At 41.0% G+C, this 20983-nt stretch overlaps 2 protein-coding genes across 2 annotated transcripts in view; one reads left to right on the top strand and one right to left on the bottom strand.

Annotated features, from left to right (window-relative positions):
* pds5a (PDS5 cohesin associated factor A) overlaps positions 1 to 6307 on the bottom strand; it is a 28748-nt gene extending 22441 nt beyond the window's left edge. Inside the window, exons 1-2 of the mRNA XM_085356991.1 lie at positions 6216 to 6307; positions 5382 to 5531 (exon numbers count right to left, since the gene is read on the bottom strand). Of these exons, the coding sequence (XP_085213117.1) occupies positions 5382 to 5492 (111 nt within the window). The 5' untranslated portion in view covers positions 5493 to 5531; positions 6216 to 6307. The remainder of the gene's footprint in view (positions 1 to 5381; positions 5532 to 6215) is intronic.
* Positions 6308 to 8092: 1785 nt separating this feature from the next.
* On the top strand, positions 8093 to 20163 carry n4bp2 (NEDD4 binding protein 2). Its single transcript, XM_085355973.1, has 16 exons — positions 8093 to 8465; positions 9153 to 10146; positions 11360 to 11484; positions 11939 to 12027; positions 12248 to 12324; positions 12443 to 12583; positions 12870 to 15532; positions 15974 to 16059; positions 16498 to 16543; positions 16710 to 16933; positions 17035 to 17159; positions 17269 to 17395; positions 18541 to 18717; positions 18855 to 19023; positions 19731 to 19854; positions 19941 to 20163. The coding sequence occupies exons 1-16, from the start codon at positions 8225 to 8227 to the stop codon at positions 19984 to 19986; spliced, it is 5454 nt and encodes a 1817-aa protein (XP_085212099.1). The 5' UTR covers positions 8093 to 8224; the 3' UTR covers positions 19987 to 20163.
* Positions 20164 to 20983: the final 820 nt, after the last annotated feature.

The following is a 20983-nucleotide window of genomic DNA, read 5'->3' as shown; positions in this document are numbered from 1 at the left end:
GTAACGGCATGTTACTAAGATTAACATTAACATTAACATTAACAGAAATAAAGACAAACAGTTCAAAACAAAAAACAAACAACAACAACAACAACAAAAAAAAAAAAAACTGTGGTGGTGAAAATAATGGTCAAAGTGCCAGCGCATGGTGGCAGAGTTTGACTCAAGCAGACTGTTCTTGCAGAGCCCATAAGGATGCATTGGATTTGAAGGTCACTAAAAGTCCCCAAACCAAAGCCATAAATGTTTGTTGGGAAGGACACATAACAACTTTAAAGTTGTTATGTGTCTTTATCAATAAAAAAAAGATATGTTATATGAAGCTTGTTTAAAATAAATAAATAGAAATAAAAACATTAATATTATCCCAACAACTTGAATAGGGTTTTATTACAGGATGAGATAGCCATTTTCCATTTGATTCATCTTTAAAGCCTGGCTAATACAGAGTCAGCTTGTAAGCTACTCCCACACATGAAGCATTTTGCTGCTCACAAAGTGAATGCAGCCATGTCAAAATAGGAGAAAATGAGTAAGGACAGATATTGGCACTGATTTTCCGTCTCCTTTAAATTCTGAATCACAACAAATTTTCTCAGTGCGTGCTTTAGACGTATCTGATGAATACCAATGTTGCATAAAGCATAACATTTTATCCTTGAAACTAGAGCTGGGCGATATATCGAGTTTTTAAAACATATCGATATATTTTTATACGAGATATAAGATGTGACAATATCCTTTATATCGATATAGCCTATGTTACATTATACTTATAGTTGTGGAGCCGCAAGTTTGCCTCTCTTTCGTCTACTTTTATCTCTACGCAACATTACTCCGCCTCGCCTCTATCCTTCACTGAACACAACTCCCCCTCCTCCCCCATCGCTTCACGTGCAGGCAGCGACAAGATGGACACGGCAAATCTCCGTTAACGAGTTACTGCGCATCACCCCATGCGTGGGGCTGGACGGCGTCAACGTGTTAACGAGCTAACCATGCTAACGAGCTAACCGCGCTAGTCCCTACGGGCTGCATTGCCTAAAATCCTTTCATTCTCTCAAAAGTTGACAGCGCGCCTTATGTATGAATTCTGGTTGTGCTTGATGGCCACGAGCCGATTTTATGTGGAACACGGCGCTCAGCAATCTGTCAAAAATGTTTGAGTACGATTTTGGTCAGCTACGGAGCTGCACCGCTTGATAGATTGTCGGCGCATTACGGCTACCGAGGAGCCTCGCGGAGTGATACGTACTGTGCTTCAACGTAATATTACCGTATTGTGTGTGTATAAGGACCATAAATAGCACCTGTAAGAGACGTACGTGGTTATGAAGTGGATTTCAAACTCCAGGCTGTCAGTCACGCAGTAAAACTTGGAAATAGAGCTGCTGTGAAATCTGTCTTTGTTATTACGCTCAGCGTCTTTTAGTTTACATTTTGACTGCACAATTGTGAGCTCTTTGTTATGCACAAAAACAACATTGTTTTATTTTATTCATGGAGCATTATTATTTAATGAATGCTCATAATTTATTTTTGAGTAATTTTTCATGTACATCTGTGCTGTATGTTAATAAAAGTGCCTGTGTGACATCTGGGACACAGCTTTAACTAAGAACTCTCTTTTTGTTCTTACTTTATGGCTTAAAAAAATATCGAGATATATATCTTATATCGCCATCCAGCTAAAAAATATCGAGATATGAATTTTGGGTCATATCGCCCAGCCCTACTTGAAACCTGAATTTCTTCAAGAAATAGGCACCACTGCTATTTTTTTTTTAAACATGCCTTAAGTGTAAAGCCATTTCTCAGTTATTAAACAGCCAAACCCAGGTTTGTTTGTTTTTTTAGTAAATTCTAAAATGAGGCATGTTGATATTTTTTAGGACTACATGTACAAAATAAATGCTCAGTAGTAATAAAAGGCATTTAAAAAAATACAGCTACATAAGCACTGCACGTACCAGATTACACCTAAATCACTTTGAGTCACCTGGTTTCCAATTCTAATTCTGCACTACCGTACTTGCCAGGACTTCAGCCTGAAATCTGTGGAACGTGTTACACAGGATCGACACAAGCTTAACTCATAGCCAGAGATAATGTCTTCTCGACAAACAGATCAACACAGTGAGTGGTTTGGCAGGCTACCTTGACAGCAATACCTATGAAGTACCATTTAATAGACTGAAAGCAGCCAATATGTCAATTCAATACAATTTTATTTATAGAGTGCCAAATCATCACAACAGTCACCTTAAGGCACTTTATATTGTGACCTAAACAATACAGAGACAACCCCAACAATCAAACAACCTCCTATGAGCAAGCACTTAGTGACAGTGGGAAGGAAAAACTCACTTTTAACAGGAAGAAACCTGCAGCCACAACTGGTCACAAAAGTAATATGCTGTTTTTAAATGTGGAACAATCATGGTCTCACATCAATCAAGAGTTTGATATAATACTTATTTACACTATAACACAAACCTACAATATATCACAAACACTGTGCAACCTACAACTAGAAAATACACAATGACTATATAATTTTACCACACAACTCAAAGTCTAGAAAATTTAAAGACAGGAAATGACATCAAAACCCTTCTAAAACAAAATACACTAACTTCTCTGCTGGCAGCACAGTACAATGCAACCCCTACTGCAGATCTAATGTCAAACTTTCCGATCCAGCACAGGTTAAACGGTTGCACACATCTGTCTTATACAGTCTGCACCCTGCCATTCAGTACATTTGCCCTACTTGACAAGGCCAGGGGTTGTGTTCTTTATGGTCACTCTAATCAGTTCTCTGCTGTCCGGAAACCATTTTTAACGTGGTAAACACTCTAATATGATTAAAAGGAATCACAGGACCCCTGAATAAAAAAAGTAGAAATGCTGACTTTAAAACTGCTGACTGTTTAAATTGTGGATATAAATGTTAAATGCACACAATTAAAACACCTCTAATGTGTATTTTTTATAATGAATAACCATACGGCAGTGTTAAGTGTTATTTACTGATAGTGATACACCTATAGAGAACTCGCCACAATCTTCAGCCACCACTAGCTTTACAGTACTCTCTAGTGAGCTCTAGGTTATTGCTTAGCTCTCCAGTCCAAAACTTTACTGTTTTAATTCACAAGTCAGCCTTGGATGCAGTTACTTCTTGCAGCAGCTACCAATAAATAAGTTCTAAAATCCAAATGTCCACTCAGATTGAATTCCAGACACAGTTAGCAAATAACAGATAAACACAACAGAGGAGTGAGCACTTAAGGAACTCCCATTTCCCTCAGGTGAGGGTTAGACCACAAACAGGGCTAAAAAAAGATAATCTGGAAATTTCCAGGCGGCCACAATCACAACTGATATATAATATAATGTCCCTGCATAGCTGCTGGGTACAAATTGGCCAGGAATATAATGAATGTAATAATGACCTGTCAGTTTTCTTTGTTCTATTTTAAAATCCTCAGGTGAATGTGCAGTTGATGACACAGCTGACTGAAATCTGGTGACTGGAGGCCATTTGACTACAGTGAGCTCATTGTCATGTTCAACAAACCACGGTGAGATAATTCGACATGCTGTGTTGTCCTGCTGGAAGCAACCATTAGACGATTGATATACTGTGCTCATAAATGGATGGAGCTGAACACCAACAATAATCAAGAAGGTTGTTGAGTTTAAACAGTCTTAGTTGATACTAAGAGGCCCACAGTGTGCTAAGAAAATTTCTCAAATTTTATGTTGGGTAATATTATGTTGCATTATTTTTGTGGAACTCAGTTTCAATTACAATTCATTCCATTACATTCATTTTCTTCCGCTTAGCCTTATCAGAATCGTGGGGGAGCTGGAGCCTATCCCAGCTGTCATATAGTGAAAGGCAGGGTCGCCAGTCTGCCGCAGGGCTAACATATAGAGACAGACAACCACATTCAAACTCACATTTACACCTATGGGCAATTTAGAATCACCATTTAACCTAACCCCACTTCTTACATGTCTTTGGACTGTGTGAGGAGGCCGAGTACCCGGAGAGAACCCACGCAAACACATGGGGAGAACATGCAAACTCCACGCTGCCCCAGTTTCATTTCAGTTTTATTTATATAACACCTAATCACAACAAAAATCGCCTTAAGGTGCATAATATTGTATAGTAAATACTGTACAATAATACAGACAAACCCCAACAGTCAGATGACCTGTTCTTAGCTGACAGGAGAGGCAGGCAATGTGGTCTTATGTAGCCCATCTGTTTCAAAGTTCAATGTCTCAATGGTTCAGAGTTTCTCTTCTATATACCTTTGTTATAATCAATGGTTATTTTTAGTTACCATTGCCTTCCTATAAGGTCAAAGCAGTCCTACCATTTTTCTCTGACCTTTGGCATCAACAAGGCATTTTCACCCAGAGGACTGCTATTTATTGGATATTTTTATTGCAATTCTCTGTAAAATGTGGTTGTGTGAAAAAAAAAAAAAATCACAGCAGATCACCAGTTTATAAAATAGTCATACCAGTCCATCTGGCACCGAACATGTTCAAAGTCACTTAAATCATCTTTCTTCACTTAAGTCATGTTCTGACGATTGTCTTGACCGTGTCTACATGCTTACAAAACAATGAGTTTTTGCCATGGGATTGATCAAATATTTGCATTAACAAGCAATTAAATGGATGACTAATAAACTGCCCATTGAGTGTATATATTTTAGTCCCACAAATGTATGAAAAATGGGCTTACACAGTTTCCCCAAATTAATAAAATAGATAAAAGGTACTTCTAGTATGGCCTAACACTATTGTTTATTTAGTTTAGTTTAGTTCAGAGCTGTCACATATTTTAAAGATGTGGTAACTCCTCAAGTTTTATTTACATCCACAAAGGTCAAAATACTCTTGTTTATAATCAGTTTTATTACTGCAGTTCTCTTCTTAAATTTCACTTAAACATGACTCACTGTTCTGTTTTGTTCACCAGCAGTAAAAATAGCTTCAGTGTGTAATGTTTGCTTTTCTTGCATTCAGATTTTGGGACCATTCCATTTTTCCAGCCTGGGGAGATAGGATGAAAGCCTAGAAAATGTTGAGGCCTATGAACAATACCCCCGCCTGTTTTGTATGGTGTCACACTCAAATTTAAAAACACTCTGGTAGGAACAACATGACAAGGAGTATTGTTTACAAGCAAAATAAGAGCCAAGACAACAAGGGCCAATAATGACTTAATATAGAGCAGTTTACAAAGTTAGAAGGATTTTTTGGCATTGCGCCACAGGCTGGACACTCTTAAATTACGTTAGGGGCAGCAGAAAATTGTGTTTTATTAGAGCAAGAAAGCCCACTAAACATACCTTCAATCGTTTGACCATCTCATCGTTACTGATTTTGTCCGTAATCTCTTTAACTCCAGGAGGATAGATGATTCCTTCCCCCGCCGGTTTCTGCTGTTGCGGGAACTCCATGCTTGTTGATATATGGTCCACACGGTCTTTTACTGGCCTCTATGGGTCAGAAAACAAAAGTTCAACACAACCATGCTACCGCACTTACCAAAACCTCGTTTTAAGCATCTTCCCTATTTGCCAATCATTAATTTTGTTTGCTGAAACTGATAAAACCGTACCTGTATATTTAACGATATTCTAATCCGGTTAACTTTTTAGACAGAAAGCAAGCAGTAAACAAGCATCGTGCATACTATTAGCTTGCATGCTAAGCGTGCAAGCTAATAAACATCAGCTCTACATTTTCCGTAGATTTCTCATAAATCATCGCCTGGATGCAGAAACGATCTCAGCTGCTGTTTCGGTAATATCACAGCTATTCGTACAGTTAAACAGTTTGAAAATCACTTTAAATAACACGAGAGGCGCCGGTCTATATCTACTGTCATACAGGTTATTACATTAGCTCGCTAGCTGCAATGCAAACATTACTAGCTAGCGGTTAGCATTTTGCGGGAAGGAAGTCATGTTAGCAGTTAGCATCGAGCGGCTAGTACACGTTAGCTAACTGGTTAGCCTAGGCCGCAAACTATTCAGGTACCCATCACATCTCCAGCTACAATCACAGAGGAAGTTAAGTATCCTCTCCTCTTTGCCTAAAATAGCCATGCTCGTGGCCAGTTCCTGTGCTTTACAACTAATGCAACTACTTTGTGAAGTTTAAAAATGAAGCTAATTTACTTGTTACTGTCTTTTCTCAACTTCCGAGCATCGCTCCGTGTTGCCGCTAGTTCACAGGCGAAAGAAGGGCTGCTGCTACCGTCGCCCTGAGCCCTCCTCTCTCAACACCAACTTGCTCCACGGATGATTTTGAACACCCTAACAAATGCAAAATGACTCTACTTTCAAATATACGACTGCGACTCAAACCCCGGGTTGTTTGCCAAGCGCTTCCTCGGTAGTATTTACCTCTTAAACAGGCCGTTTTAATTCATTAGTCTGACACAGGTTGGGCTTAGTTTTCGGCACAAAGCTCTCTGTCCGTTCAGTCAGTGCTGTTTGTGTGAAGGCTGGGTGCAGAACGCCCCCTTCGGTCTCAGACGGGTACTGCTGCACCACATACATGGCGGGAGTCTGTAACCGATAGCTGGCACACTTTCTGTTCCTCAACCCACTGTGGGTTTATCCTTAAAGTGCACTTATATCAAAGAACATTTTGAACTCATTAAATGCAATCTGTATACTATTTTATCTAAACTGGCATATAATAACATACACACAGTATTCATGGACAAAAACACTGGAAATATAATTGTATATAAATGTTATGTGCAACAGGGTTAACCCTTACAAATGCTGAGACATATGCTCAAACCACCATAAATTTGCTTTTTTAAGCCTGAAATTTGTTAACTTTTCCTAAAGTGACCTAAAGTATTTTAGACAGTTGTGCAGGTACTATACTTTTTTGTACAGGGAGGTTGTGCTGGGTCAAATGTGACCCAGTTCCAGATATTCAAGATGGACCTTGACCTATCTGTGTGTTTGAAGGATCATAAATGAATCTCCTAAAAACACAATAGTAACACTGCATATGAGTAATCCTATATGGTACATATATGATTATTCATTTCAGACACATGATCTGAAATAGGGTGGCATGGTGATTCAGTGGTTAACACCGCAGATAAATAAAGTTTCTGGTTCAAATTGTGGCTGGGACATATCTGTGTGGAGTTTGCATGTTTGACCCATTGCAGTATACCTGGACTGACCTTGCTCCAAGTCATCCAGTGGGCTCCCGCACACAGCCTGACATCCCAGTCTGGTTAGTGTATAGAATAAGATATTACAGGACCATATAGATAAAATCGGATTTGTATTTTAAAAAATGGAACAGTGCTATATAAATGTGAATACGTTGCATTTGCACCTGCAAGTACAACTACCCACAATGTAAAAGGAAATAAAGTAAAATCTAACAATAAAAAATGAATCCATTTATTGCAAGCTTGCTAAGAATAAAACAGAGATCAAGAGAAGAGTTGGATGGGGATTATGAAGGCTGACTTGTCAGTGAGTCTGGGAAATGTGCAAATCCAGTCGATACACACAAGCATTTTCCTACAGCTACTTTTAATGCACAGAGTGCATTTGTGTTCTCAGTGTTAATTAATATGGAATTAATACTGATTAAAAAAAAAATGAGGATATTTTTCATTATCTAGAAGTGAAGAGAGTGTTTAATGGTTATATACTATTATAATAAATCCCAAAAAATAGTTCTCAAAGTTTGACTTGATAATTTGAAATTGCAAGGCATTTTCTCAGATGTTTAAGTTAAAAAATATAAATTATATAATTATATCTAATTTACAATTAACTCGAATTTTCGTATGATTACCCGAAACTCTGAGCTATGGATATATTTTTTTTTTTCAATGGCGGAAACAAGCTTCCACAGCAGGGTGTGACATTTTTCTGAAAGGCCATGGAAATCTGTGGGCGTTTCTCAATAACAAGTAGGAGTACTGAGAAACAGACTATTATTTTGAAGTTACCCTCTTGACTTCCGGTGTGTTGCTTCCGGTGCAATTGTGTTGTCGTTCGTACTGCTATTAGATAGCATTACAGAGTTTTTGCACTTTGGAGCTACAACATGTTTTCAGCTTTGAACCGTCCTCCTGTAGGTCATAGGCTACTTGGCTAGCTCTGTTAGCTGCCAATGAGAGCAGCCGGTGACCAACGGAATGCCTCGAAGAAAGAAAAATGGCCAGAGTCCGGGCAGGCTCCCCGACGGCGGTGCAAATGAGCGGGGAAACCTCGGTCAGAACACGGGCTACCCACTACAGCAGGGATACGGTGGTGGTATGTCCAGCAACTTTCCACCCAATACCGTCAAAGATGAGATCGTCAGAAGCATGCAGGAGATGTTCTCACACCTGGACCCCGAAGTTATTTACATCGTGCTCTCCGAGTGTGACTTCAAAGGTAACGTGACAGACGTGCTGTGTCACTTTTGGGAAAGGTATTTGTTGTAACTTGACTAACCAGTTAGCTGTGGAGCTTCTTAGTCATGCATTTCTGATAGTACTGAGGCGTTTTACTATGCTTTGTAGTGCAGATCAAGACCGACATATAACAATACAAAGGCACAAAGACTACCATCAGTCATTTTGTAATTTGTATTTTGTAATTTGGATAAAGTCGCACCTTAAATAGTCCAGGAGCAGAGGTGCAAGGGATGGGCAAGGATCCAACTTAAAGATGCAAGCTGTCCAGCAAATGATTTACCCAACATCTGTGACTCTGTGTAACAGCTTCACCTGTCTAAGGTCTAAAATCAGAAAAAAATCCAGATTTGTTTCTGACGAGTCTCCTTATAAACCTCTGACAGCCTGGTCTGCTTATGCTCTTCTGACCTTCTGAGCATGTAAAGTCACTGAAGGGCAAACTTATGGATTCATAGCTACCAAGTAACAAATCATCCGTTTTCTATGGTGTGGTTGATCCATAGATTTTACTCTACAGTGAGTAAATAAATCAGTGGTTTTACTTTTGCTCTGTATAAGTCGTTTAATGTGTTAAAATGGCACTCAGATATTGAGTGCTGTTTTAACACATTTCAATTGTGCAGGAAAATGTTCTGCTTCTCTTATCTGTCTTTTTGTGTCATAGTTGAACATGCAATGGACTCCCTCTTGGAACTTTCTGTGGCTGCTGAAGACACAGTCCCTGCCCCACCCTCTGTTTCTGGCTTTGAGCGCACTGCTGCAGCCTTGCTTGCCCCACAGCACTTTTCTGAACCCTCAAAACCCTCACAGAAGCCTTCCTCTCCTCCCTGCTCAAACCTGCTGACAGAAGAGCTTGACCTGCTGATTGATCAAGAGCTAGAGACACTAGCTGCGCAACATGATGTTGGTGAGGAGCACCAGAGCACCAAATATTTATCTTCTGGTGCATCGCTTTCTTCTTCTTTCTGTCCACCACCACTTCCTCAGCAAGCTCTCCCTGAGTTGCTTCAGTCCAGCTTGGACCATGGATCTCGAGAGCCCTCTGCTGAGCGGCTTGGCCCTGAAGGACATTTCATAGAGCATAAATCTGGAGCTTCTTCTCCACTCGACCAGCTCAGCACATGGGAACAAAAGAACACAGAAGGGCAGCAACCTGTATTGGATTTCAGACACCTGACAACAGAAACATCTGGAAACACCCCAAAACTTGCCTTGGACCTGGCAGCTTCAGGGCGTCCCTCTGCTTTCCAGGTGTATAAAAAGGAAGACCTGACACACACTCTTTCAGAGAGCGCTGGGGCCATGCAATCCGACACAGGAGCGAGATCCAAGATGAACACGCTGAATCCGGAGCAGCTCGACCAGGTTCCAAAACACTGGAACCTGGAGGCACCAGTGTTTTCTCCTCGTATGCATGGAAACCAGATGCCAGCCTTTATTACCCCCGTGGCTCACACACATTCATATTGGTCTGCCCCCTATCTGATTCATGGCCCTCTCTCTCAAGCACCTCTCAAACCTTCTGCTACTATTCCAAAGTCTTGGGCCCAGCCTGCTCCCCCACAGCTTCCTGCCCGCAACAGCAGGCTTCGTTTGGAAGGGAAGGTGCTTGTGCTCCTGCGGGGCGCTCCGGGGTCTGGCAAATCCACCTTGGCAAGGTAGGAATGTTTTGATGGCCTAAAAAGTAATAGTAACAGCTGTTCAACAGGAGGTTTTTCTGAAAACCAATTTTTTAAATCAGCCAATAAGGTGCTCAGTTTAGATTACTTGGCTGGTAAGATTTGAGCTTTTAGCAACTAATTGTGGGGTTTCTATTTTTACAACACACAAAAACAAGATGTTGCATAGTAATTTTTCCTTGTTTCATACATATATATGCAAAACCTAGATTCTGCTGCCTTGTTTATCTTCCTTTTTCTCTTCATAGTTTACTACAAAGTGCTACAAAAAATACTTTAACAGTGAAATTTAAATATCTTAAAAAAAATACCAGAAAAGATAAAATATTTTTTGTTAAATTACTGACATATAATTTTAACATAGCACTGTACAAAAGTCTTGTGCCACCACTCATTTGTCCATTTTGCTTTGAATATGGAAATGGGTGCAGCAATTTATTCAAACATGCAAAGTGAAATGCAGTTTTTAAGCCAAAAACAGAGTTTGTTCTGTTCTTGGGAACTTGAAATGTAGCATTTTTTTTATGACCACTTTTCTTCTCCAAGACAGTTTGGTCTCTTAGGCAAGCTTTCTTGTAGTTTTGTTACTTCAGAATTAGTTCTCCAGGCTTGTTAAAGGCTAGGATCAGGCTGCTGGTAGCACAGAGCCTAATGATACAATTTAAAATAGCTTCTTTGCTAAAGCATCTGTTATTAATAAACACAACACCCATTTTCATGCTCGGATGATTCATAGGTGAGAGTTTTTAGAGGAATATTTTTGCTACTAAAAAATGGTTCGGTATAATGATGAGTGAAAAAGCAACTGATTTGAAAGACCTTCAGAAAGTCTGGAGAACTGTTGCTCAAGCACTGTAGGAAATATTGGAAATCTTTCACAACTTTAGCCTGTTTCCATTAGTTGCATAGTATGTTGCAACCTTGTGTTGGATGTTTTAAAGACAGGGAAGAGACTCTGTTCCAGAGTGACAACCAACATGATAAAATGTTCACATTATCTAAATATAAAAAAAGATTACTGGTCAACGGAGGAATGATTCACCACTAGTTTACAACAAAGCCGGTATTATGCTGAAACAGCAGAGACACAATCTAAGCAACACTTCAGCAACCCCTGTTCCGGAGGAGTCGATGATTTCTGCTACAGTAATCAGCAGCTGTGTTGCATTTACACTTCATTGTGTCTTTGCAGAGCCTTGCTACAGAACAACCCTGGTGGAGTTGTACTAAGCACCGACGATTATTTCACTCACAATGGAGAATATAATTTTGACCCCACTGTCCTGGGGGAGGCCCATGAGTGGAACCATAAACGAGGTAAACAACAGACACACACACACACTACACCATTAACCGTTCAGCTATCTTAGTGAGGACCTTCATTGACATAATGGTTTCCCTAGCGGCTAGGGAAACCATTATGTCAATGGCCTAGCCCCTTACCCTAACCCTAATCATTAAAAATGAATGCCTTACCCTAAACCTAACCATAACCTAATTGTAACCCTGACACTAAAACCACATTTTGAGCCTCAAAAAGGCCTTCAAACCTGTGAGGACCGGTGAGTGTGTCCTCACAAGTGACCGTTGGTTCTCACAAGTATAGTAGAATGCAGATTTCGGTCCTCACAAAGATAGCTAGACAGGAACACACACACACACACACACTGATAGCAAGTCTCTGTTATTGATTGCTTTATGCTTTTTCAGCTTCTGTTGTACTATTGGAACAATCACACTGTGGCTTATCTCCCTTATTCTTGTCCCACAGCTAAGGAGGCTTTTGAGAAGGGGAATAATCCCATCATCATTGATAATACCAACATGCAGGGCTGGGAGATGAAACCATATGTTGCACAGGTCAGTCATCAGTAAACTTAAGAGACAACATTGCAAATGGGCAAAGGCTTTTAAGAACGTATTTTTGCTTACTATATGTGTTTTCAGACATGCAGTCCAGTTTAGTCTAGAGGCAAACTGAACATTTAGGGTGTAGTTATTATAATAAGTGGCTGGATATTGAAGTATGCATAAACTGGTTATGAACTACACAAAAAGATTTTCCCTTAATCTTTCCTAGGCGCTAAAACATGACTATAAGGTACTATTCAAAGAGGCAGACACCTGGTGGAAACATAAACCCAAAGAACTGGTGAGGTGAGCGTAACAGAGGAATTACAGCAGCCTATGGTTTCAGTATAGAAACGGATTTTTTGAAAATGTTGCTTGAAAAAATTTCATCCCTTCAGCTTTGCTTTTTTGGTGGTCTGTGCAGGCGTACTACACATAACGTACACGTGGACACAGTCCGCCGCATGCTTGAAGGATATGAGCGCTTTGTCACAGTCCAGTCCATCATGGGTTCACAGATGCCTGAACGGAAACGACAGGTTCTTCTGCAAAACAGAATCTCACAGTGAGTTTCACTCAAAATTACCATTTCATATACCTGAGAAATTATGTTATATGTGTATATTTGAGCTTGTGTGTGAGTTTTAGAGAAAATCCTAAATGAATTTAAACTTCTGCACTCAGTTCTTGATTTTTAAAGTCTTTAAAGATGCATGCTGTACAATCATTCCTTTCTGGGAAAAGACTGATTGAAAGAAATAATTAAAAGGCCAAAATTACCAGACATTCATGCCCATGATAAATGTATGTAAACGTCTGACCATGCCTGCGTATCTTTTTTGTTCCTTTAGGCTCGCATCTTCTGAAGCACCTTGTCCTGACCTTGTAGGTCAGCCCAGATTAGCTGAAGGATGTCAGACATCCACCTCTCAGCGCTTTTCCTCTCTCCCAGATGTGTCGTCTGTTGGTTTTTCTGGAGACGTGGGAATGCCCAGAGAAGGCAGCCCCGAATCCACTGAGTCTCTCAACTTACACCTTGGAGAAAAACCTACAGACAGCCTGGAAGCTTCTGATGAAAATGATGATATGAATTTGGGGGAATTAGACTCTGAGCTAGATGCTCAGTTAGAGCGAAATCACCCGGTATTAGAGCAGAGAATGCCAGACTGTATTGTAGAATCGGTGATGAATGAAGATCAGTGTGGGGATGAAATTCCTGTGGCTTTCGCTGAGTCTATTGGACAGAGAGTGAAGAGAGAAAGACCAAGCAGGAGGATGGAGCCTGCAGATCTGGTGAAAGACACTAACCAAGTAGACAGCATGACAAAGGTGAAGGAAATGATAAGAGAGGAGAAAGTAAAAAGATTCGAGGTGGTGAGGTACGAAGAAGAGAAGGTCACGCCTAAAACGATGAACTTTGTGGAAGACTGGCCATGTGAAGGGCCTCTAATGCAGCGGGAGGCAAGAAAAAGAGAAAGATATGAGGTACATGGAAGGGAATATGAAGACGCATGTCAAGAAGCCAGTGTTTATGAAAAAGCAATAAGAGCACAGCCAGCACAGCCAGGTCCGGATGTAACTGAGGTTCAGAAGCTTCTTGATCTCATCCAGACTGGCGTAGCCACAGTTTCAACCTGCTCTTCCCACTCTCCCTTCCTTTCTCTGAGTTCTGGAGAAGGATCCGAGAGAGAGGATGAGGCAGATGGAAGCTCTGAGGAATCCCACAGCAGCAGATCTAACAGTAAAGAGAGAAAACGAAACAAGAACACAATTAATGTCAGCAGAGGTGATTTACCAGACTGTGTGTTAGACTGGAAGGCTGCCGCCTCTTGTATTGGCCAGGAATCAAGAATTGATGATTCGGACGGATTTAAAATCGAGAACGAAGGACCTAATGAAGAGGAAAGGAATACTACGGAGCCAGAGACTGCAGACCTAAATTCAGCCAATAAAGAAAATCCAACTTCAGCTCTTGCCACAGATTTGTTATACAGCTCCAAAACTTTAGAGTCAAATGTATGTAACAGTGATACAGGAAGCCACAGTACTGAAGATGAGGCCACTCCTCATGTGGATATGAGTAAATGCACTGAGAATGACCGAGAGACTGCCGCAGAGGCTGATTGTACATATATGAGTGAAATGTGTCAGAGTCCTGTGTGTGAAGGCTCTGTGGAAACAGAAAGCAGCCCCTCCATCGGAGGTGGTCAGGAGGGAAAACTGCGTCAGGGTCGTAGGTCAGGGAAGCAGTGCAAACTCGCACTCACCTTCACTCAAAACTGCCCCTTGTCCGTAGATTGTCCCAACTCCACAGCTCAAAACCCAGACTCTTGCCGTAGTGGCTCAGCTGGTGAAACCACGTTTAATGCGAACACTACTCTTGATCTTAAACCAAACTTGGATCTGTCTAAATCTGAGGCATCCCTGCAGCCACCTCTGGCAGATACTGGCTGCTTCACCCAGACAGAACCTCAAGACTTTGCCCTTCTTTGGCGTCTCAATCGTCAAACCAACCCCGATGATTCAGCCGACTCTGTGGCCACTGGTGACATCAGAGTCCTGTATGGCGACTCTTCTCGTTTTGTGCCAGAGCTCTCCTCTGCCGTGTGTGCAGCAGATGCAGTTCACCCATCTGGCCACAGAGAGGTACCCTACCGTGTGGTGCATGAGAAAGGCACACAGTTGGAGGAAAAAGAGCTCGGGTTGACTCAAAACCGGCTCGAGAGCCTGCGTGTTCTCAGTCGTCATTTTAGGCTCGTTAGCTTTGACACTTTAGAAGACCTGTATGACAAGTGCAGTCAAGACATAGAGTGGACCACCAACCTGCTGCTGGACTCTGGAGAAAGGTTCTTTAGAGATGAAGATGGCGAAGAGGAGGATGGTCAAGCTCACATCAACGATACATCTGATCTGTGTGCTGCTTCCTGTCAGGCTGTAGAAAGCAGTTCGTATCCTAATATGTTGGATGAGGATCATCCTGAAGATTGGCCAAAGGAAAAGCCATTTATGCTTGAGGTGGAGACCCAGCAATCACCCAGTGTGACAGTCAGTGAATCAGAAGAGAGCCAAAATAATATAGATGTGTCCGATTCTGGAGGAGCAGCTGTTCTGGTTGCAAACCATCCTGATGCAATCCCAGATTCAGAAAAAGCCCCTGAAACAGATCTCAGTGTTCCCGAATCAGTAAAGGAAAGAGAGAGAAGTGACAGCGCTGAACCCAAAGCAATATCAGAGTCTGACCAGGAAAGAGGAGCTTGGGGTGGGAGCTCAGATAATGCAATAATTGAAATGTCAGGGGCTAAGATTGAGGACGAGATTGCCAACATGGAAGAGATGAACCGACTGCTGTGGGCTGAGCTGGAGGAGCTGGAGAGAGAGGAGAGAGAGGAAAAGCAGAGGGGAGAGGAGACACGAGGCCGACATCACCTGGATATTCAGAGCGTGGAGCTGAAACTACCCACTGAGCTGGCACTGCAGTTAACTGAACTATTTGGCCCTGTGGGAGTAGACCCAGGTAACTAACACACAGGTTTTCAACCAAGAAATGTCAAACTTAAAGCCTTATTGTGATTGGTCATGGATGAAGCCAGGGTGAAGAGGGGCGTTATATCATTATTCTTACAGATGCAGTAAAAGCATGTGGTTTAGAGATGGCCTCTTAAATTGCATTGATGCTGTTTCATTCAGCTGTATACACCAAAAAGGAGTAAAGTAACTGTAAAATAATCATAGAAAACTCTTTTGCAGCTCCAAACAGGTGTTCTGTTAATCTGGGTGTGATGTCACGTTTCTCTTTTTTTTACAAAAGTGTTCCCGTCGCTCTCTGGTTCTGCAGTTTGATACAGTGTTTCGTACTCTGGTAACTGATCCAACTGATGCCTTTAGTGGTATTTTTATTCTTCTCTGCTACTCCAAACTGACATGATTGTATATGTCCTGCTTGATTTTTATTCAGGTTCGTGCTCTGCAAATGACTATGCAGTGCAGATGGACTTGAACCTTGCTAAGCTGCTCCACCAGAAGTGGAAGGAAACCATCCAAGTGAGTTTAAACTACTGTTTCTCCTGCATTAGGTCTAATACCGAGATGTCAACAGCCTGCTTTAATCTTAAATGGGCCAGACAAGTGAAACTCCACTTTCTGTCTGTGTAAAGATGTTAACTACACATTTAATTCTCGAGATACGGTAATATAAGATAAAAAAAAAAGTCATTTCAACAGCCTTTTTTTATTTAATTGTTTATCTGTTTCTTAACTACACTGATATAGAATTAATGGCTATGGGGGGGGGGGGGTCTTTATCATCAGGAAAAGGTGTAAAACAAATAAAATAGAAATCGTTAGAAGTCCAAAATTGATAACCTCATATTTTGTTGTACACTGGGCTTTATTCTTTGCCAGGTCAGTTCTGGCCTGCGGGCCTTATGTTCATATTGTGCGTGAATTATTGTGCGTTCATGTATAATTTGTGTTTTTCAGGAAAGTCAAAGACAAGCGGCTCTTTCCTTTCACCTGCTTCAGGAAAGTAAGTTTAATACACACCAAAATACTCTTAAATAACATTCAGGAATAATCTGTTCAGCATATGAGTAATACTCTGTTGAATACAATACACATGCTGACAGTGCATATGCAGTGAACTGTTAAGTCTGTGAACATGCACAGACTTAACAGTTTTTCTGGATTGTTAGGTTCGGTACACTGGGGTGATTCACAGACGGGAAAAACCGGGTCGCGAGACCAGACGCAGTCAGCAAACGTCTTGATCAGCACGGATGAGTACACGTCAGCGGGCAGCCACCCAGAGCCTCGCGGTCCAATGCCAATCATGGATCACTGGAATGCGTCCCGTCCGCTTGTCTCTCTTAGAGAGATTATGGAAGAAGAACAGGCTTTGCAGAACAACTTAGAGAAGGTAACGCGCACGCCTACTGCACCTGCAGATTCTTTAGATTTTATTTAATGATCTTGTTCTGCCTTGATATCCTTTTCTTAAAGTCCAACGCTCTCTTTTAGACCAGAAAAAGTCGTGCAGACCTTGACCAACGTAACGGAGCCGCACTTTTGAAAGAGAAGCAGCTGTATGCCCTCTTCCCCACCATTGACAGGCATTTTCTGCAGGACATTTTCAGGGACCACAAGTGAGAAAACAACTGTAACTTTTTATAGTCCTCTAAACATTAGTTGGTGTACTGATTTTAGTGGCTAATGTGTCTTTTTCTTTGTGTGTGTGTGTGTGTGTTTGTTTAGTTACAGCCTCACGGAGGCAGAATTGTTTCTTCGTTCTCTGCTGAACGAGGAGCCTGTGAAGACTGTAGTTGCTCCAGAAGCTCCTCGCTCTGACCACCACAGACCAGCCAGCAAGGAGAGGGAAAAGGTATTCACAACACAAGCAGAGAATGAAAACAACGGAGCACTGAACACATGTACAGTATACATTAGATCTGTTTCACAGGTGGGAAAACATGAACTGTTTAATTAGTCTCGATCTTTTTAGTTTGTATTTTCCATATTTGGATGTCGGAGAAATCTCTTTCTGTTTTATTGCAACATCTCTACAATTATCATTTTACAATACAGACAAGTTGAATTGTGAGATTCAACTTGTAGAAGTACTGTGCAAAAGTCTTGAGCCACCAGTCATTTCTTTGCCTCGTAGCAGCCAGACCTTTTTTTTCTAATTTATTTAAAGTGCTCTTGAACAGTAGCTCTCCAGACTTTCTGGAGGCCTTTCCAGGGTTTTCTTTTAACATTGGCTACCTTTTCTCTCATTTTCAGTCCAGTCCTTGTACATAATCATTTTCAAAGGAATGTTTTTTTGGTTTGTTAAGCCACTGAAGACTGTACTATGAATCATTGAAGTGTAAAAAAGGCTTAAAAAAGGAGAAACCATAACACATAAGACAACTTTGCAAATAATCCATTTTAAATTTGCATGTTATTACTAGCAGAACACGTAATTTGTTCTCATATCTTTAGTAAAATTTACATAAAATGCCAAAGATAACAGTTCGATTGGCAAAAAATGTTTTCTTTTTTTTTTTTTACCAGCTGAAAACTTATATTATGGAATTGGTTTGCATTTTATCTCCCCCCCCCCCCCCCCAAAAAACAAACAAAAACAAAACAAAACTGAAGAAACTGCACAAGTAGTTTTTAAAGCCAACACCTGTTCTTTTTTTTCTATCAGATTGAACAGTATTTGACAGTCATGTCCTTAAAAAATAGGAAAAAAATATCCAGCAAAGACCTGGCATAGGTCTGGAGGTAAAGGTTGTCATACACATACTGACTTTCTTTTGACTTATAAACTGCATTTCCATGTATGTTTCCATGTGTTCCAATAAATCGCTGCACCTGTGTCCCATTTCCCCAGAAAAATAGAAAGAAATAATGTATAGAATAGGTTTACCTGCAGTACAACATCATATCTGAGCAAATGCAGAAAGCTGACAGTTAGTCGCCTTTAATTTTCCACACCCTTAAGTGTGTCTTGATCACTCTGCTCTTTTAATTTGTCAGAAGCAGAGGGCCGTGGAATCAGCCGTACCCAATTATCAGGATACAGAAGATCCAGATTATGAAGACTTCAGGGCCGAGGCCAGACTGCAGAGGAGCCGACAGCTCGAGAGCTTTGCTAAGGCTGCAGAGGCCTACAAGCAAGGACGCAAAGAAGTGGCCTCATTTTACGCACAGCAGGTGAGTGACTGAGCACAACACGAAGCACAACATTTTATTATTACTGTTTTTGAATGTGTAGCATGTCACTGCCATCTAATTAAATAAATATATTTGTGGCTTTTTATTTAAATTTGTCTTTCTTTCTGCTTTTTCAGGGGCACCTCCATAGCCAGCGTATGCGTGAGGCTAATCACCGTGCAGCAGTTCAGATTTTTGAAAGGGTCAACTCATCGCTGCTGCCCAGCAATATCCTGGACCTCCATGGGTTACATGTCAATGAGGCCCTGGAACATCTGGCTCAGGTCTTACTGGACAAAACCAAAGGTGCTTAAACTATTATCTATTCAGTAAGCGTTAGCTTGTTACAGATGCCCTTTTCACAAATTCCTTAATGTTAATCTGTGGCAACTGAACACGTCACTCATGTCAGAATAGTCCCATGCGGGGACATTTAGGTGAAACCCTCTCCCCACTGACCTCATTATTGGACGGAGTAACATTGCAACAGAGCCCAAGTCTGAATGAAATGTTATCAGAAAAGTGCAACAGCTGCAGCAGTACAAGGAGAAACATGTTAGCGAGCTCTACAGCCTCTGTAGTACGTACATATATTATCACAGCCCCCGTCTCATGTCTGCCTTTCTCTCAGTCACCAGGTGCTAAAGATCACACAAGTGTGGTGGCTGCCATGTGTAAACCCCCCCCCAGCAAAGTTACATATTCCATGTCTGAAAATCGCTTTTACTTTAAAAAAGACTTGACACCTGTACTACAGTTTACCCGGTTTGTAACGAAGAAAAGAAGAAGTTGAGATGTTCTGAACTGAATGTGTAAAAGTGATTGGATATTGCTTCGAGTCCAGGCGCTAACCAGGGACAAGCGCCGGTGGTGTACATCATTACCCAGCAGGACACTGACCACGCAGCTTGTTAGAAAGCGCAGTTACCCCTTCAGAGTTTGCGTTCGTTATTACTGCTGTAAACTGTAACTTTCTGCTTGTGCTTCTTCTTCTTTGGCCTCTTTCGGCGTAGAGTGTGAGCAGGGTCTGTGCCGACCTCAGCTCTCTGTCATCACAGGAAGAGGGAACCGCAGCCAGGGGGGCGTGGCACGCATCCGTCCCGCTGTTATAGACTACCTCACTAACAAACACTACAGGTATGCACGCACGCACACTCAAGACATGTTGCATGCTTTACATGTTCATCTTCACCCACATTTTCTCGTATCTCTGCATCTCTCAGGTTCACTGAGCCAAAGCCGGGTCTTGTGTTGGTCTCTTTGAAGTGAAAGAATCCGTTTATTGTGTTCAGACTGAAGCTGCTATGGAGGACAACACTCTCTTTATCTCTCACCTTCCACTTCTACGACGCCACAATACAACTGTTACCGTTTATTTAGTATGATTCTCTGCCACCATCAGTCTTGTCTCAGCTTTTTTTTTTTTTTGGATATGTACTCACTCGGTCTCCCTTTCGAGTTTTTCTCCCGTGTTTATGGTGTGAAACGCTGTGTTTGTAAAGACGGATTGTGTGCATATTTTATATTTAATTGTTTTATAGTGTGTATTTTTAAGAAATCTTTTTAAAGATTAAAAATCTCCATTTCAATTAAGTTGTTAATTGTTTAAACATGTAAGTGTTTTATAATGCTTTATTTCAAACCTGATGGCATGCTGTCTGCTTGGAGGTTTCTCTCCAGGGTTTTAAGTGATATGACAAAAATATTTACACAGTTTAATAATTTGATGCTTTTTTCATGAAGCCCAGTGCTCAGAGGGAAAGAGAGTGTGTGGTGTCATTGAGCAGTTTGAAGAACGTTCACTGTGATTTCTGCAGAAATCGCTTTTTTTGCCTCAGCAGCTGCTTCTGCAACCCAGTGCTCTTCATTTACTCTTGCGCAAGTCCAAGCAACAATGTTTTGCTGCTAATATATTGACACTCAGGTGATGAACTCTAAGTTTAAAGATTGTTTCCAGTGCTTTTCCTTGTAGTTTTTTTTTTTTAAACATTGTGCCATATTTTGCAGCAGCTGTACTGTAATGGTTCGAATTCTAGTTTTGTAGTTTTAAAATAGCTTCTCTATAATATTTTTCAGAAAATGTGTAACAATAGTGTTGACGGCTTTTACCGAATGTACATATGTATATCGAATTTCCCAGAGGAACCCACCCGAGGGATTAATAAAGTTCTATCTAATCTAATATTGTTGAGACCACATAAATTATAAAGAAGATTGTATTTTTGTATTTGGTGGTTTGTGTTTTTTTTAAAGAAGACATGGTATT

This window comes from Diplotaxodon limnothrissa, linkage group LG6, assembly GCF_057381915.1.
Source record: "Diplotaxodon limnothrissa isolate DT_005_m linkage group LG6, D_limnothrissa_male_GT1.1, whole genome shotgun sequence".
Classification (NCBI taxonomy): domain Eukaryota; kingdom Metazoa; phylum Chordata; class Actinopteri; order Cichliformes; family Cichlidae; genus Diplotaxodon; species Diplotaxodon limnothrissa.
The sequence above is the reverse complement of the archived record's forward strand: the minus strand, read 5'-3'. Positions and strand labels throughout refer to the sequence as shown.